At 52.7% G+C, this 17,291-nt stretch overlaps 7 protein-coding genes across 7 annotated transcripts; 4 read left to right on the top strand and 3 right to left on the bottom strand.

Annotated features, from left to right (window-relative positions):
• Positions 1–81: 81 nt before the first annotated feature.
• Positions 82–1,401, top strand: BO83DRAFT_400887 (FAD-dependent oxidoreductase; the record flags this gene model as incomplete). The annotated part of the gene is made up of 2 exons (XM_025533430.1): positions 82–601; positions 680–1,401. The coding sequence occupies 2 exons, from the start codon at positions 82–84 to the stop codon at positions 1,399–1,401; spliced, it is 1,242 nt and encodes a 413-aa protein (XP_025385665.1).
• Positions 1,206–2,657, bottom strand: nscB (metallo-beta-lactamase type thioesterase nscB). Its single transcript, XM_025537726.1, has one exon. It carries the CDS (start codon positions 2,504–2,506, stop codon positions 1,586–1,588), a length of 921 nt encoding a protein of 306 aa, XP_025385664.1. The 5' UTR covers positions 2,507–2,657; the 3' UTR covers positions 1,206–1,585.
• On the top strand, positions 2,657–3,660 carry BO83DRAFT_94379 (class I SAM-dependent methyltransferase). Its single transcript, XM_025537727.1, has one exon. The coding sequence runs from the start codon at positions 2,808–2,810 to the stop codon at positions 3,540–3,542; it is 735 nt and encodes a 244-aa protein (XP_025385663.1). The 5' UTR covers positions 2,657–2,807; the 3' UTR covers positions 3,543–3,660.
• A 63-nt stretch (positions 3,661–3,723) lies between these two features.
• Positions 3,724–5,985, top strand: BO83DRAFT_365607 (cytochrome P450). Its single transcript, XM_025529677.1, has 6 exons — positions 3,724–4,293; positions 4,344–4,483; positions 4,596–4,657; positions 4,719–4,837; positions 4,915–5,700; positions 5,753–5,985. The coding sequence occupies exons 1-6, from the start codon at positions 3,955–3,957 to the stop codon at positions 5,870–5,872; spliced, it is 1,566 nt and encodes a 521-aa protein (XP_025385662.1). The 5' UTR covers positions 3,724–3,954; the 3' UTR covers positions 5,873–5,985.
• A 457-nt stretch (positions 5,986–6,442) lies between these two features.
• On the bottom strand, positions 6,443–8,504 carry nscD (prenyltransferase nscD). Its single transcript, XM_025534857.1, has 2 exons — positions 8,033–8,504; positions 6,443–7,929 (listed from the first exon to the last, which is right to left on the bottom strand). The coding sequence occupies exons 1-2, from the start codon at positions 8,034–8,036 to the stop codon at positions 6,488–6,490; spliced, it is 1,446 nt and encodes a 481-aa protein (XP_025385661.1). The 5' UTR covers positions 8,037–8,504; the 3' UTR covers positions 6,443–6,487.
• BO83DRAFT_342664 (acetoacetate-CoA ligase) lies at positions 8,388–10,804 on the top strand (the record flags this gene model as incomplete). The annotated part of the gene is made up of 2 exons (XM_025528663.1): positions 8,388–10,016; positions 10,174–10,804. The coding sequence occupies 2 exons, from the start codon at positions 8,388–8,390 to the stop codon at positions 10,714–10,716; spliced, it is 2,172 nt and encodes a 723-aa protein (XP_025385660.1). The 3' UTR covers positions 10,717–10,804.
• Positions 10,805–11,129: 325 nt separating this feature from the next.
• Positions 11,130–16,707, bottom strand: BO83DRAFT_318254 (ketoacyl-synt-domain-containing protein; the record flags this gene model as incomplete). Its single annotated transcript, XM_025527735.1, has 3 exons — positions 11,130–15,149; positions 15,202–16,306; positions 16,358–16,707. 3 exons carry the CDS (start codon positions 16,705–16,707, stop codon positions 11,130–11,132), a joined length of 5,475 nt encoding a protein of 1,824 aa, XP_025385659.1.
• Between the last annotated feature and the right edge of the window lie 584 nt (positions 16,708–17,291).

Here is a 17,291-nt window from a genome sequence, read left to right as displayed (position 1 = left end):
TGAGAAAGATATACCCATGTTTTTTCGAGCCCTTTTATCATCCAGCATATCACAATGCCGCTAACTTCCCCGCCCGACGCTATGCACAGGATGGACAATTCACGCCCTGTCCTCATCATCGGTGCGGGTCTGTCGGGCCTTGCCCTTGGGCGAATCTTGACAAATAATAATATTTCAAACATCGTCTTCGAGGCATCTTCGCCGGAACGCAGTCAGGGGTTTGCCATTTCCATGCATGACTGGGGCTACTCACCATTGCTCGAGGCCCTCGGCGGGCTGTCCCCCCAAAGTATGACCAAGGCTGTTGCACCAGACCGCTTTATCGGTGGCACCGGCTGGGTTGACCTTGCAATGCGCGATAACATGACAGGCCAGATACTCGTCGAACCGGACGCTAATGCCCGGCCAGCGGTTGTGCGAGCGAATCGCAATGCACTGCGGGCCTGGATTGCCGACTGCGGGGATGACCAGCTGGATGTGCGTTATGGACATAAGCTCAAGATTATATCTGGGTCAATGGGCAACGTTCAGGCAGTCTTCGAGAATGGAGCTGTATATGACGGCTCGGCGGTGGTTGCTGCTGATGGTGTGCATTCGACGGGTACGCAAGACTGGAACTGTCCACATATTCTATTGCATATTGGCGGACACGTGTTTACTGACCCTCTGCCCAACGCAGTGCGTTCGCAGGTCCTGCCACATATCGTTCCAGAAGTGGTGCCAGTAGTGATATATCATGGCGAGTTTGAGGTGTCGCGCGACGAGTACGACCGCTACCTGCGTCCTGTCATCGGCAATGCTAACATTCTTGCGGGTGTGGGTGACGGGTTTTATACGCCGATCACAGTCTGCAACATAACGAAGACGCGGGTGCACCTTGATTGGTCATATTCCCGACCAGCGTCCGGCGAAAATGACCCATTGTTTAATGATAAGAAGCCAGAAGTCCAGACGCGAGAGCCACCCCAGGCGCTCCTGGATGAACTGCCGTCGCGGCAGCTCGCGGAGCCGTGGGCACGGTACATCAACTCGGAGACCATCCGACAGCACTCAGTGTTCCACTGGATCAGTCGATGCGTGTGCATGCCAACGGCGGATGCCTTGCAAGCTGCGCAGACAGGCGTGGTGTTCGTCGGGGACTCGTGGCATGCGATGCCGATCTTCGGTGGGGAGGGCGGCAACCACGCACTGGTGGACAGTACTGAACTGGCGGCAGCGATGATCAAAGAGGCTGCTGTGGATCGCGCAGTGGCTGTGTATTACCGAGGAGCTGCTCGACGAATCCAGGAAGCCGTACGCCGGTCACGATCAAGATTTTACGTGCTGCACCGACCCATAGCAGAGTGGCGGGAGATTGCGGAAAAGCGGCGGGCCAAGGCGGGCGCTCAGGCAGCAGATTAGGATGACATAGTGAGTTCTAGAGGCTAGAGGTAGCAAAAGTCCGATTTCGTATTGGGCGTCATGTTCATTAATCCCACAATTCTCTGCACTCACCGTCGCCTTTGCCCTTCCTTAGGAGGAATATATACGATGTATCAATGATGTGTATGTATGGATGGTCATTAATTACACCGATCAGTCACGATTATCGTGCTACCAACCCAAACCATCGCCGTTCGGTCGTCTCGCCTGGCTCAAAACCGACTTTGCGGTCATCCGCCAGTTTCCATAGGACCTGCGACAGGAACGGCACGATTGCATTCTCGATGATTTCCCTAGGCACCTCACCATATATAGCCCGTCCTATCTCGGGGACCGTCATGCCACCCCGTCTTCCGGGCTGCCTCATAGTCTCCGCTAGCACGGCGGTCACCTGCTGCACGCGCGCCTCATTGTGATGGATATACAGTTGCATTTTGGCGGGTAGATCGTCGATGACCGCTCCGTGGGCTGGGTAACCCCTTGCGCAGCCTAGCGCTGCCATGCGCACGAGACTTCCCATGTACTCCGTCAGATCCTGCACGACAGCGAAACCATGGCCTAGCACATTGTCCCCAGTCAAAAGCGCGTTCTCCTCTTCGATAAGGAAGCACATGTGGTCTATCGCGTGGCCGGGTGTAAATACTGCGCGTACCGTCGCACCTGCTACCTTGAACTGCTGCCCGTCTGCGATGGGCAGCTGGCCTCGGTCTGGTCGATACTTGTAGATGCGTGACTGTAGTGTCGGACTGTGTTTGATCAGATCGGCAATTCCGCCCACATGATCACCGTGCCAGTGCGTTACCAACACATACTCCAGTGTTAGGCAGTGTTCTCGAAGATACTCTACCAGCATGGTGTGCCAGATCGGCCGGCCTTCCCCAGTGTCGATCAGAATCCGCGAGGCACCCGTGCCGACCAGGTATGTGTTCGTGCCTTGCAATTGCATGACCCCTGGGTTGCCGGCCAGGAGCCGAGTCACCCTGGGTGTGAGTTGAGTGAGTGCTGGGAGAGCTGGGAGGGACGCCTCTTGCCCCGACAGGTATTCTTCCCAGTAGCTCTCGTCAAAGGGAATTCGTGTAGACATTGCCTGTGACTCGATAATGTGAGTGTAGTAAAGGGGGAGTAAAAAGCTTTACGGAAGATGAGTACTGTGCAGGCTGGCGTAGATTGTGTTACCTGCCACTGTGGTGTTGGTCGGGTTGAGTTACGCCGGGCTTTAGACTCGGATTTTATACTGCCACTTCTCACTACCTTAGCATAAACTGCCAGATTGATAAAGGCAAAGTCCGATTTGCCTTTTTATGGTACGATGAAAATAAGGGCCTCCTCCACTTCTGGCCGATATTGTTTGTCATCGTACCACATTGAGGATACACATCGCCAGCATGACATCCGGCAGCATTACTACATCCACTACCGTGACCGATGACTTTCAGAAGCCTCCTTCGGTTCCCAAAGAGGAAGTCATATATAAGCCATGGGATCTACTGGTTTACGAGATCTGGGTCCTGGGCATCGTCTCGACCTGGGCCTGGGGCTGCAGTACCTCCGAATACCTGCTTCCACAATTCCGAGCCAATATAGGCAAAAACCATCTCGACATCGGCAGTGGGACAGGATATTACCTTCGCCGAAGTGAAATTCCCGCCTCGACGCTCCTGACACTTCTGGACTTGGAACGGCCTGCGCTGGATCTGGGCTTGCAGCGCTGTGGCCGCCCGGACGCGCGCGGCCTACAAGCTGATATCCTACAACCCCTGCCGGTGACCGACAAGTTCGACTCGGTTTCCATGTACTATCTGCTGCACTGCATTCCGGCCACTGTGGCCGAGAAGTGCGCTGTCTTCAAGCACATTAAGCGCAACATGACCCGCGACGGCGTCATACACGGTGCCAGCGTTTTGGGCAAGGGTGTGCGCAACGACAATTGCTTCGCTGCCCATGTGCGCCGCGGCGTGCTGAAAGCCGGCATCTTTCACAATATTGATGATAATGCATATGACTTTGAGCATGCTCTGCGCGTGAACTTTGAGGAGGTCGAAACGCGAGTTGTAGGCTCAGTATTCATGTTTCGTGCCTCGAACCCTAAGCAAAATGAGGGTGATTTGTTAGATAGTTGATTCTACAACTCTGCAAGCGGAGGGGGGTAATTTGTTTACTGTGGTAACTGCCATCGCTGAGTTGCGAAGTTGGGATGGTGCAGTTTGGATGTAGAGGCTCGAATGCTTCCTTAGGATACATTGACTCGATTACACATATATTGAAACATCGAACATAGAAAAAGTTGTCTATAGCTACCCTCGTGATTCCATTCTCTTAATTTCATATGTTGGGAAACCCTTGCGAAGATTATACCCATTCATGCTGTCGGACTTTGATTGTACTTCGCTCAAAAGCCCAAACTCCGATCGCAATAAACCACAAAACTAGCATACGGTAGACGTCTTCTCATCTAACATTTTCCCAAGAACATTCTCATTGTGATCACATTACCTTCGAAGCCTCGATTCTCACCTTGGTTGTAGGCACAGAATGCTCATCACCGGCCTCTTGCAGAACTGCCAGGAGCGCCTGGAGGCGCTCCCTCCTCTTCCTTACATCCTTTGCACGCTTTCCCTTGCCTACCTAGCTTTCCACCTGTTGTCGAATCTCTTCCAACCCGTTCTTGTGGACATACCCAGTCCCTTTGCTGCTAAATTCACTGACCTGTGGCGTCTGTACAAGGTCTGGCAATGGCGCTTCAAAGAAGATCTCCCAGGGCTACATGCGGCCCACAACTCGGCCCTCATACGAATTGGCCCACGCATGGTCAGTTGCTCCGACCCTGGAGCTGTAGATCTAATCTACGGTTTTCATACGGAATTTAAAAAGGTATTCTGCCAAAAGCCACCATCGCTAGCTCGCATACTGATCCGCAACAGTCGGACATGGTCAAAGCCATGGCGCCTGTCTACAAAGGCAAGAAGCAGCCCACGATGTTCGCCGCCGCCGACAACAAGACTCATGCGCGCATTCGTAAGCCAGTTGCTGGCGCATATGCCATGACCAGCATCTTGCAGGTGTGTGAGACACTATGATGTGGGCACAGGTGGGACTGATTTGAAAGCTGACAACAATGTTTGGAGGCAGTTCGAACCGTACGTGGATAAAAATATTGAACTATTCTACAAAAGAATAGACGAGTTGTTTATTAGGCCTAAGATTTCTTGTGATATCCACAACTGGGTGCAATACTGTGAGTTTAACCTACAATGAAACAGCCATCTTGGGTTTGAGGCCATGCTCACGTATGGCAGTCGCCTTCGATGTCGTCTTGGAGATGACCATGAGCCAAAACTTGGGGTTCATGAAGGCCGGTGGTGATGTGGATGGCGTGTTGAAACAATTGCAAAAGGATCTGGACTATCGCGGAATCGTATGAACACTCTCCCCTCCCATGATCTGACTTTAAACATGGGGTCACGACGTGACAAGTCCGCTAACTGTGTTAAGGCTTTGGCAATGCCGATAATCGATCGTATATGGCGGCTGAACCCCGTCAGTAGATTTTTCAAGCCTAAACAGTCGGGTCACTTTGCTATGCGCTGTAAGCGTATCCTCGAAGATCGCATCGAATATGAAAAGTCCCTGGAATTCGAGACACGGCAACAGCACGATCAAAAGCCGCACGATTTCGCTCACCGGTTTCTGGAGGCACAACGTAAAGATCCGACCATCTCCGACGGTCAGTTGATTGGCTACATGCAGGCCAATCTCATCGCCGGCAGTGATACCACCGCGGTTGTAATGCGTACGGCTATCTACTACGCACTCAGACAGCCCTGGATCCTTGAGCATATTGCAGCTGAGTTGAACGGCTACCATGGCCCACTGCCAGTGCCATTTTCTATTGCCCGTTTCCAGCTCCCCTTCTGTGGTGCCTTGGTGCGCGAGGCTTTGCGCAAACACTTTGCCTTCATCGGTATGATGGAGCGGGAGACACCCCCCGGTGGCGTCACCCTTCCAGATGGCCGGCGACTACCCGGCGGGGTTGTTATCGGCATGCACGGTGACATGATTGGGCGTGATCGAGCCATATTCGGTGATGATGCGGACGAATTCAACCCTCTACGCTGGCTGATGCGGCCGGGCGAGACTGACACCGAATACAAGGAACGAATGCGTGCCATGAACGCACACGACCTGGCGTTCGGGCATGGACCACGCGGGTGTATCGGGAAGCACGTGGCAGAGATGGAAATTTATAAGTTCATTCCGACATTTTTTGCCTTGATGCAGGTGAGACTCACGCTTTCCCCTCATCTTCTATGGCCTGGCTGACCATACCCAGCCTCGATTCACGCGACCCGAGCAGCCTTGGACTGTTCGTCAGCTGTTCATCTTCAAGCAGTCCGGAATGGATCTGATACTGGAATGGCGGCCGGGTAAGGGGCTACACAGTTTAGTTTAGCGTGACATCGAATTTTCAACAACACTTTTGTAGGGATTACTTCATACTAAAACTACTTGATCGGAATGCTATATATAGTAGCACAATAGTATCATTGTAGAGTAACAGCCAGCCCCGAAAGAGATCTCAACAGTATGCCCACCAAATAGTAGTAGGCATAAATTCGCAGATTAAGGGGCGGTATCGAATATAATTGAAGCTCACGACTAAAGTAAAGGAACAGACTTAGTAGTACTAGGTATACCTCCGTACATTAAAGAGCGGTGTCAGTTCAAGTTCCATTGGATTGGAACGTAAGCACTGCAGTCAACTTAGACTCGATGAACTTCCACTGAATGTTTGTAGTATACAGTAAGGCAGGTGCTAATATTATTACTGGCTTAGAGTGAGTATATAGTTCTACTACGATGGGTTGACTGCATCATTTACCCGCCAGTGGGTTTCCAGGCCATATACTACTGACGCTACTTGTTTGTTTGCCCGATTATCTTTGGTTTCCAGGACGCAACCTCAGGATTCAGAATTAGGATGTGTTGATCGCTCGAGACATTACATAATTAATTTAATACGCACTTACTCAACGATGCTATCACCCTCAGATTCCTTCCCTCCTGACTAGTAAGCCTCAAAGCGGCTCCGGCGCTGTGACTTGGGACTCGTTCTCTTCTTGAAATTCCCCTCCTCCAGCGCCAGCTCGTCCTCGATTTCCACATACCGCCGGTAGATCTGAGGCAGGAAGTACGAGGTGATGTCTACTTCCCCCTTCTTGAAGGCGAAGGCAAAAAAGGCCTGAAAGCCGCGTCGCGTACGCAGCTCCTCATCAGAGATCATGGCGCGCACAACGTTGATGTAGGCCTGCGCATCAGCACCCTGTCCACGGCGCGCAAGAAACCCCGTCACGGCGTGAATGGCATCTAGGTCGCTGGTCGTATGCTTGCTGACGTCGACTTGTAGCTTGATATGGGGGAAGCTGTACTTGGGATGAATGTCAAAGTAGAAGGTAACGCCACTGACATTAGCGTTGTTCGGTTTTCCATTAGTGGTCGTTCCGTTGCTGTTATTGACAGTGCTCGGGGCTTCGGCCGTCGTCGGGAATTTGGGATCCAGCGCCTTGAGAGCGTACCATAACTCTTGCAGTTGGGACAGTGATTCTGGGGACTCGGGCTTGCGGCCACCTAGGGTCATAACCGCTGCCAAGTGGGCGAACGAAGTGTTTGTCGTGGTTACATAGACCTTGAACCGCGAAGTAGCAGCATCGCAGCAATCGATAGCGGTCGTGCCCAGGATCGTGAGGTACTGGCCGTGCGGGTCGTGCTCCAGAAATTCACGCACCATGTTCAGCCCATCTAGCGACGCGTCTGGCCCGTAGGCATCCCGCATGGCCCGCGGAAAAATCGTGTGCAGGAGCGCCGGGACCTGCGCCGGTGACCGGGTCATCAGTCCTGCCATCACATCGATGCCTTGGGAGTCCGGGGCGCATTGTAGGCCGATTAGGATGGAAGAACCTGCCACTGCTCGCGTGGACTCGTCGGTCAGGCTGGGTCGAATGTGCGCGGCAAACTTCCACGCCAGGGGCAACTCCACCCCGGGCACCAGCTGGCCCAACTGGTGTAGCATCTCCTTGGCGGCGGACTCGTTCAGCGGGTCGGCTGTCGTCCCCGTCAGGGGGCCAATGGCCTCGATGTAATGCCGGATCTGGGGTTTGGAGTTAGGGCCAGTGCCCCAGCGCCAGCTGTAGCCGATCGGAGAGCCATCCCCGACGCCTGGGGCGACCCGACTGTAGAATCTGGGGGTGGCGCTGATCGGCCGGGGTCCCAGACGTGGGGCGATCACAAATCGGTAAAAGAGCAGCAGCTCGACCTGGCGAGCTTCTGGGTAGCGAGCCTCGTGCATCATGCGCGCGAAGTGCCGTCCCGTCGTCTGCCACCAGAAAACCTGGTCGACATCATCCGTTATAAGGAATTTGGAGACATTGTCGAAGACAGGAAGTTGGGAATCGAAGTCGTCCAAGTCGGATACAGTGGAACGCATAGTGAACATGCCTTCTCGCAACAGGGCTAGAGAGTCACAATCAGTATATCAGGATGGTAAAGGAGTACAGCTCAAAGGACTAGAGCTCAAGAAAGCGGGATGGAGAACAGTGAGAAGAAGGGCCCGTACACATTATTTGCAATTGTGTGGAAGCGCACACTCTGGATGTGGATGTCGGGCTTTGGCACCCTGGTCAGTGAGGTCAGTCCCGGGTTTTACAACATAACGTTCTGGTGCGGCGCCTGCCTCGACTTCTCTTTCGTCTCCATCGGATTTTGTTTCCAAACCCCGGCCAAGCAAGGACTGATGGTGTCTCCCACACTCCATACTGGCCGGGGGAAATGCTGCTGATGACTGTCCCGTATAGGAGGCCTTCATTCTCCAGTGTGGCAAAGAAATAGTAGAAGACAGAACGGCGTAACAAAAAAGAAACAGGAAAGCAGAAGGAAAGAGAAGGAACAAATTTGGGCGGCACTCCAAACTCATGGCGCCCCAGTATCTACACCGATTGAGTGCCTGGGTAAGCGAAGGCTCCCTTGCCAACCAGTTCATTCAGCTCTTCCAGCTATTCAATCGACCGGGTTCAGGCGGAGCAAGGAATGATGCTCCTGCTCTTGATGACAACGGCCGTTTGCCCGAATCTCAAGCTCGCGATGAGATACTCTGGCGTCACGCTGCTCCAGAGAAGACCCAGATGTGGGCATTCATGCAAAAAGTAAACACCAAATATGACTACTCTTTCCAGACATATCAAGACCTCCACCACTGGAGTATCACGCACCGCAGCGAGTTCTGGGCCGAGGCGTGGGACTTTTGCGGGATCCGATATTCGCGATTTTACGATCAGGTCGTGGACGATGCGGCTCCAATGTGGCCACCACCCGCCTGGTTCAGCGGTGCCAGGCTTAACTTCGCAGAGAACCTCCTGTTCCCTACACAGACAGTGTCAGAGGAAACCGTCGCGGTAATGTCCATCAACGAGGGGGACGGGGACCGCGAATTTATCACATGGAAAGACCTGCGCGAGCAGGTACGCCGGTGCCAGGCCGGATTGCACAGCTTGAAGATTCAGCCCGGCGATCGAGTGGCGGGATACGTCGCCAATCACAGCACTGCTCTCGTCGCAATGCTGGCTACGACTTCGCTAGGAGCCATTTGGACAGCCGTCAGCCCCGATACAGGCGTCAAAGGGACGCTGGGCCGCCTCGTACAGGTCGAACCTCGGCTCCTGTTCACTGATAATGCCGTCGTCTACAATGCAAAGTTATACTCCGTGCTGCCCAAGACCCAGAAGATCGTCGCCAGTCTTCCCTCCCTAGAAGCTGTGGTAGTTGTGCCTACTGCAGCGAGCATCCAGGCTAACCTTCCGGGTTCTGGGCCTGCGTCCTCCATGACATGCTGGACATACGAGGGCTTCCTCACCCAAGGATCCGAGACACACCGGCTGAAATTTGTCCATATGCCGGCTGAGCATCCCTTGTACATTCTCTACAGCTCAGGCACCACAGGCGAGCCCAAGTGCATCGTGCACGGGGCTATTGGAACGCTGTTGCAGCACAAGAAGGAACATATTCTGCAAAGTGACATCCGGCCGGGCGATCGACTCTGCTACGTGACGACGTGCATGTGGATGATGTGGCATTGGCTGGTGTCAGGACTAGCCTCTGGAGCTACGGTGGTTTTGTATAACGGGTCGCCGTTTCACTACACACCCGTTAGGCAGAACATATCGGTCAAAGAGGAGTTGGCTATGCCGAAGCTGATTGACGAGCTTGGCATCACCCAATTCGGGGCCAGCGCAACGTACTTTTCCATGCTGGAGCGCGGAGGACACTGGCGTAAAACCCCATCCATGAAGACGCTAAAGGCCGTCTACTCCACGGGCTCGCCGCTTGGCCCGTCAACATTCCGTTACATCTATCGAGCTTTCGGCCCGCATGTGAATCTCGGCTCGATATCAGGCGGAACGGACATAATCTCCGATTTTGGCGTGCCCTCCCCGTTGAAGCCCGTGGTCACCGGGGAGATTCAAGCGATCGCGCTGGGTATGGCAGTTCAGACTTGTGGGCCCACAGGTGTTGATTTGAGTGCGACAGGCGAGCCAGGGGAGCTAGTGTGCGTCAAGTCATTTCCAAGCCAACCGGTAAGTGTTTCAGTCTGTCCAGGAAGGTTCCATTCGTGATATTCATCTTCCCGCCACGGCATTTTCCCCTCACTGTATGATCTCTCCGATATAAGCACGACTGATCGATCTCATTCACATCATCCAGATCCAGTTTTGGGGCGCTTTAGGTTCGTCGAGATACCAGTCCTCCTACTTCGCCAGATACCCTGGAATTTGGGCTCACGGTGATCACATCCGGATCAATCCGCGCACGGGCGGACTGATCATGCTAGGCCGGTCGGATGGGACACTGAACCCCAGCGGTGTGCGGTTCGGTAGTGCAGAAATATACAACTTGCTTCAGCATCGTTTCGCAGCGCAGATTGAGGATGGGCTGTGCGTGGGTCGGCGTCGGCAACAGGACTCTGATGAGACGGTTGTGTTGTTTATCAAGATGCGCCAGGGTCAGCGCTGGACGCTGGCCCTAACTGAGGCGATCTGCCGTACCGTGCGGGAGGAGCTCTCACCAAGACATGTTCCAGGGTTGATCAGCGAGTGTCCAGAGATTCCAGTGACGGCAAACGGGAAGAAAGTTGAGGTATTGGTGAAGAAGATAATAAGTGGTCTCGAAATTTCGAATGCCGGAGGATCGGGTACAGTGAATGTCGAGTGTCTGCGGTGGTTTCAGGACTGGGCAAGTCGGAATTGAGATGAATCATTGCGAGTACTCTATATATAGCGAAATCAACGGAATAATAGGACATAGTAAACTTCTCTATAAAGCATGGATATTTCTGATGTAGGTCAAAAGTTGGGAAAGGTAGAGAAAATGATTGCATACTATCTGAGCGCGACGGAGGCTCGGAACCCCATCACGTGACCTCCCTTACCAGTCCTATCATATTGACTTAGACATGGAATGGCATGAAATGGGGAATGATTAGATTCCTATTTGATACTATGAATGTCTTGGTTGAATGAAGTAGTAACCGGATTCTTGCAAATTCTGTAGACGTAAAAGACACAAGAGAAAGCAGAAATATAGAAAAGGAAAGAAGAAGAAAACCAGCATACACCAAATGACGTCGAAGCAGCCCAGTCACATTGGGAGCCGCTTCATCTTCAGCAATTCTGATCAATCCATTCTTTCACCTCACCGATTGTCGGACACTCGATGAACAAAGAACTCTTGACATCAATACCGAGCTCATTGCGGAATTTTTCTGACAGCACCAGAGACATCAAGGAATCAACTCCGAGCTGGGCAAAGGTGGCGTCAGCCGTCAGATCACTCATATTCAGTTTTGTCTCTCGCGATATGATTTTGATGCACTGTTCAACCAATGTCGAGTCGGTGCTTTCCGATTCAGGAGGTGTGGTGGTAGTACAGGCGGTCGAAGCCTCACTGCCCATAGAAACACAGCCATCACCATCGCTTCCACGACCGCTACTACTAGTAGTGCACCGATCCTGACTCACAGATGCAACCGCCGCTATATGACCGGTCTGTACGTGGCTGGGCTTTGTAGCCAGTCCGTTATACCGCGGCTGCGACGATTTGGTGGTTGCCGAAACACTCGGGGCTTGGGTCCCTTGAGGCGCGGGCGTGTGATGGGCGACGGCATTGTCAGAATCATTGGGGGGTGAAAAGAACCGACTTAACAAGAGTCGTGGCACACGCCGGAAACGGATCTGGCACAACACACCGACGATAACATTGTCCCGTAGAATGTAGACATCACCTGCGTGCATGTTCCCGGCCTCCACTGGTAGAGGGAACATCCGGACGTAGCTGACATACTTTGCCCCGGCTTCGAGTGGCTTCAGGAGGCGGAAGCTATCACTGCCTGGCGTGACATAGAAGAAGTCTTGTGTGTTGGAGGCATCGCTGCCATTCATAATAAGCCCTGCCAGGTGACAGACACTATCAATCCAGTGAGGTGGCGTGTGCCAGACGCCATGACGATCTGGATTGAGCGTGATATTAGCAACAGCCTCATATTCATGCATGATCAGATTATCTATGCCGCGATACCAGTCGGAATAATCGACAACGTTCTTGAAAAGAGTGTATGCTAGGCGCTTAGAGATATGGTTGGCCACGCCGTCGGCGGCCAGGCGCTGCAAAGTCTCAATTCGCCCCAGAACTAGATGCGCCGTGCGGTTCCACTCAGCGGTCCATGCATCTGGATTCTCAAAGCGGACTGCAGCCGAGGCGAACCATTCAGCATCTCGCTCTCCTGTCACAGCACTGACATTGTACCATTTTAGTGACATGTATTGCGATTCCAGGTCCAGGTTTGCCTCGAGTGCAAGTGGCTGAGAGCACCCCTTAACCGTGCTGCTGACCTGGGCATGTAGAACCTCCAGATCACAGACATTCATGTACACCTCCTTTGCATGGGGCACTACCTTGCGATACAGATAATCACCCACCGCCCACGCCATGTCCGTCCAAATAGACGAGGTGGCTACACCGCAGTTGTTCATGGTATGTCCATGCAAGGTGGCGCGGAACTCGGGAGCCTGCATATCACTCAATACGTGCAGTGTGGCCTTCGTGAACTCGATATTCTCGAGCGTCGTTTGGTGGATTGTTGAGGTTCGCAGCCCTGTTGCGGCGAGTGTTGCAGGTGTTTTGGACCCGGGGGTGACCGTGCCGTACTTTAGAAGTGCTTTATCAAGTGTCCAAGTTCCCAGGTATGGTATCCAATAATTAGTCTCGTTCCAGCTATATCTGGGCAGATTGAGCAATGCGTACGCCTGCTCGTTAGGTCGAAAATATTCATTCCAAATTGGCGTGATGCCTGCCAGGTGCAGTGTCACAAGACTCTTGGTAAGTGTATAGAGATTTTCTTCATTGCGACGACACGAAGCTGCGAGTCTCGACTCTGGAAGTATCTTGCGGATAAAGCCGATGCAGATAGGGTGCGGGCCTAAGTCAACCCAGACCGTCTTACTATCAACCAGGCCCATATCTTGTGCAGCTTCAACCGCAGCAGCAAACTTGACCGTGCCCCGGGTTTGGCGGCGCAGATATGACGAGTTAATGGTCTTGCCGTCGAAAACCACAGTACCAAGCATGGTGGATAGGACAGGAACATTTGGAGCTTTGAATGGTATGTTTTCGGCGATTTTTTCCAGTTCCTCTACCACCACATCCATCTGAGAGGTGTGGTAAGCGAATGGGATTGCCAGAAGAACACACTTATAGCTGTTCGATTCGAGTACCTTGCGAATAGACTCGATGTCGGCCTGCGCCCCACCAAGAACTGTGTCCTTGTGGGTGTTCTGGCAAGATACTTCGTACTCTATATTAGAGGTATCGGGCACTCGTCGAAGCAGTCGCTCAATTTCCTCCGGTGAAGCCAGTACTGACAGCATGGAATGACTATACGGCTTGCAATGCTGTTCGGTAATTTGCGCGCGGCGACCGATGAGGTAGAGAACGTCCGCAGCTGACAGTACCCCAGCGACTTCAAGCGCAGCGTACTCCCCAAGGCTATGACCGATTACTGCACTGGGCCGTATCCCAAGAGTACGCCAGAAACGCCCGAGGGCAATTTCCAAGACCAAGATGCTGAGCTGGCTCACCACTGGAGACAACAACCCCTCACCCGTGCTGTCTGTGAGAGCAGGCACGACCGACGAGAAGCCCAGGCGTTGGACAAGCTGGTCTAGCTGCAAGACATGGGTACGGAACGCGGGGAACGCGTCGAATAGCTCCTGACAGGCCACAGGGTCGGAGGCTCCCTGGCCGGTGAAGGCAAAAACCACAGAGGGTGAGTTAGCTGGGACTGATTGCACTGTGGTTGCAACATTATTGTCGATCGACGAGCGCAGAAACTTCTGCAACCCAGGAATACTGGACACTACAGTAGCAACACGTAGATTGTGATGCGTACGCCGGACACAGGTCGTGTATGACAAGTCTGCCAGATCAATATCGGGATTCTGCTCGAGGTAGGCAAGAAGGTTACTGAGATTCCCCTGCAGCGACTTCTTGCTCTTGGCAGAGACTGTAATTGCGTAGGCAGAACGTCCATCTGCACTCATAGGACTGACGCGCGGCCTCTGACGTTCCGGGGCATCTTCAAGTAATAATGTAGTGTTTCCGCCATGGGCACCGAAGGAGTTGACCAGGGCGATGCGCTTTTTGGCTGCGGGTTTAGTCCATGGCGTTGTTTGGAATACCAGCCCAGCATTGCGCCGGTCCAAATCCTTCGGGAGCTGCGGATTTACCTCGCTCCTAATGCCAATATGTGGGGGAATGGCATTCTTCTGAAACATCAACAGTACTTTGACGAGCGAGGAGATACCAGCGGCTGCCTCACTATGACCGATATTACTCTTTACAGCACCGAGATATAGCCGTTGATCTGCACGGCGCCGAGGCTTCAAAGGTGCAAATACATCCAGAACTGACTCTGACTCTATAGCATCACCAGCCTGAGTACCAGTGCCATGCATCTCAACAAAGCCCACTTCCAGTGGACTAATACCTGCTTTGCGCAGAACATTGCGGCAGTTCTCTTTCTGATGGCCAGCGTGGGGGTGCGTGATTGAAATAGCATCTGCAGAATGATTTGTTGCGGCTGAAAGTATGACTGCTAGAATGTTATCGTTATCAGCCTCAGCATCCTCCAGCCGTTTAATAACAACAGAGCCAACTCCCTCGGCACGGCAGTAACCATCTGCTCCTTTATCCCAGACCTTGCATTGGCCCGTTGGGGAGAGAAAGTGGGCGTTTCCCAGACCCGCGTAGTTATCTGGATCTGTTATAATATTGACGCCACCAGCTAATGCGACATCAATATCTCCCGCCCAGAGTGCCATACAAGCCGCATGCACCGCAGCCATCGAGCTTGAGCATGCAGTATCGATACAAAGACAGGGGCCCGAGAGCTTGAAGAAATAATTAATGCGGCCAACAGTGAAACCTCGCACTCCCCCAGGCACGGCGTAGGTGCCGATGTTCTGCGACGCATTCAGCTCACGCCAATCATCGCTGGCCTGGCCGTAGTAGCTGCCAATCCGGTCGCGCCTAGTAGATTGTGTACGTCCAATCACGAGACCAGCCATCTCCATGGCCTCGAAAGCAGTCACTATAGCGAGCCGCTGCATTGGGTCTGTCTGTTCAGCCTACGGAACGGGTTAGCCCTCAGTCCCTGTGTCAGTGATCCACGACACATACCTCTTTAGGAGACATTGAAAAGAATGCAGCGTCGAAATAGCCAGGCCGGTCGATGAAATTACCATATGGGGTCTGAGCTGCATTTTCGGTCTTGCCAGTCGGGTCATAATGCGTTTCGAGGTCAAACCGATCTGGAGGGATTGTTGTACAGGCGTCACGGCCTTGTTCAAGCAGCTGCCAGAACTCTTCAGGGTCGTTCGCCCCACCAGGCATCCGGCATGACATGCCGACAATGGCCAATTTGGAATTTGCAGGGTTATTACGAAGTTGAGGACCAAAATCCTTGTGAACCCAATCTACCAGGTCATTTTTTCTGATAGTAACCCTAGGGTGGTCTTCGGCGATGGCCTCAAGAATACTTTTGAAGATGATGGAGGTGCGGAATGAGTCGATGCGACATATCCCCGCTCCGGAGAAGGCCCCAATGTGGTGTTGAATGCCCTTGATTATGTTGTCAAGATAGATAGTGCCCGTGATCAACTCGGTGGCGATTTCTGAAAGCAGACCGCTTGCCGTGGTGGCTGTAAAGGGCTTCCCTGTCCGTGATGATATTACAGAGAGTCGTAGCGGCCGTGTGGTCGGAATAAGGGACATCGGAGTGTTCAAAACTTCATTAACATCATCCTGGCTGTATATATGGTTGGCGTGGCAAAGACCATCGTACACGGGTAGAGCAAGGGACTTTGAGTATCGCAGGTCACTGGAATGCAAGAAAGCCGCTTTGATACGTGATGGCGGCCCACTGACGCTCACAGAAGAATTATCAGCCGCGCTAATGAAGACCTTGGACATCTCAGGAGTTCCCAAGTCTTGATTAACCCGCGTCAACTCGCTCTGGACCGAGTCCCTTTCCATGCCGGTAACAACATAAGCCCAGCTTGCAAGTGCACCCTCCGGCTGTGGGGCCTCCAGCTTGCTGGAAAAGTCGCCCACGTAAACGCCCAGCCGAAAGGATACCCTGAGACATTCTGCTCCGTTCTTTATGACCTCCGCAAGCGAATTTGAAAGGGCTATAGCGGCTGCGGAAAAAAGGCCCACGCTAAGGCCAGCCACGATGGTGACATCTTTCGGAAGATCGAAGTCGCTGTCAATAGCCTCATGATGTCTGCGCTACGTGTTAGCAGATGTAACCCAAGAGAACCGGAATGCTACTTACCCAATAAATAAACTAAGCTGCAATATCAGTAAAAAGGCACTTTCCATGGCCGCACCGAGGCCCAACTCTCGTAAATAACCATTCTCAGACAAAGTCACGATGTTGTCAAAATGCGGCACCCGGCTATTCACAGAGTGTGGGAGTTTGGCTATCTCATCCTGCAGTACCAAGATCGAGTCCTCCAGGTACGCACTGAGAAGTCGGAATCGACGGTCCTTGCTGTGCTGTTGCAGGCGGCGGAATAACTCATTCACGTCATCGTTAGGGAACTCGTTCCCGAAGTACACCAGTTTTGGAGTAGGAATATAGTGGGTAGAGTCTCGGCCATCAGGCTCAGAAGATTGACCCATTTTTCAAGAAGGGCTGGGTTTGATTCTTATGATTGAACCTCTGACTAGTGGCCGAGTGAGTGAGCCACTTCCTTGGACTCTGCCAGTGTATATATAACGGATCGCAGATGGACCTTATTGCGCCCGGCTTTTGGACAGTGATGGTAGAGACATATTACCCCTGATATGACTATTCTCTCACAAAATCCATGCGTTCCTGGTCGACACTATCGCGGATCGCGCCCCTGCGGTAAAATCCGGTGTTAGTTCTGGGCTGTTATACAAAACAAAACCCGAGGGGCAGAAACCACCAGAGTAGCAGGCGGGAGGGTTAAGGAAAAGATACAGACTAACTGGGTTTGGAGTAGGGATGAACATCAGAGCTTTCTTGATTCATTCGAAACTGCAACATCACAGACGAGAAAGAAGGTGGCAGGCCGAGGCGTAGATCGGTGCTCGAGCAGGGAAAAGGAACAGTCGAAACAATGTCCGACATAAGGCAGTTCTCCCACTAGCTAGAACGAGTCCTCGCCTTGATTGCGTCTTTTTCATTGACCAAAATCCGTTTGTCTTTAATTTATGAAGACCATCAGAAGCGCTGGCCT

The sequence above is a fragment of the Aspergillus eucalypticola genome (genome assembly GCF_003184535.1).
Source record: "Aspergillus eucalypticola CBS 122712 chromosome Unknown BO83scaffold_21, whole genome shotgun sequence".
Classification (NCBI taxonomy): domain Eukaryota; kingdom Fungi; phylum Ascomycota; class Eurotiomycetes; order Eurotiales; family Aspergillaceae; genus Aspergillus; species Aspergillus eucalypticola.
The sequence above is the reverse complement of the archived record's forward strand: the minus strand, read 5'-3'. Positions and strand labels throughout refer to the sequence as shown.

Bases quoted from the DNA above. Each gene is read 5' to 3' on its own strand.
- nscB (XM_025537726.1), bottom strand. From the start codon at position 2,506: ATGTCTACACGAATTCCCTTTGACGAGAGCTACTGGGAAGAATACCTG.
- BO83DRAFT_94379 (XM_025537727.1), top strand. From the start codon at position 2,808: ATGACATCCGGCAGCATTACTACATCCACTACCGTGACCGATGACTTT.
- BO83DRAFT_365607 (XM_025529677.1), top strand. From the start codon at position 3,955: ATGCTCATCACCGGCCTCTTGCAGAACTGCCAGGAGCGCCTGGAGGCG. The intron at 4,658-4,718 runs GTGAGTTTAACC...CACGTATGGCAG, and splicing joins CCACAACTGGGTGCAATACT to TCGCCTTCGATGTCGTCTTG. The intron at 5,701-5,752 runs GTGAGACTCACG...GACCATACCCAG, and splicing joins CATTTTTTGCCTTGATGCAG to CCTCGATTCACGCGACCCGA.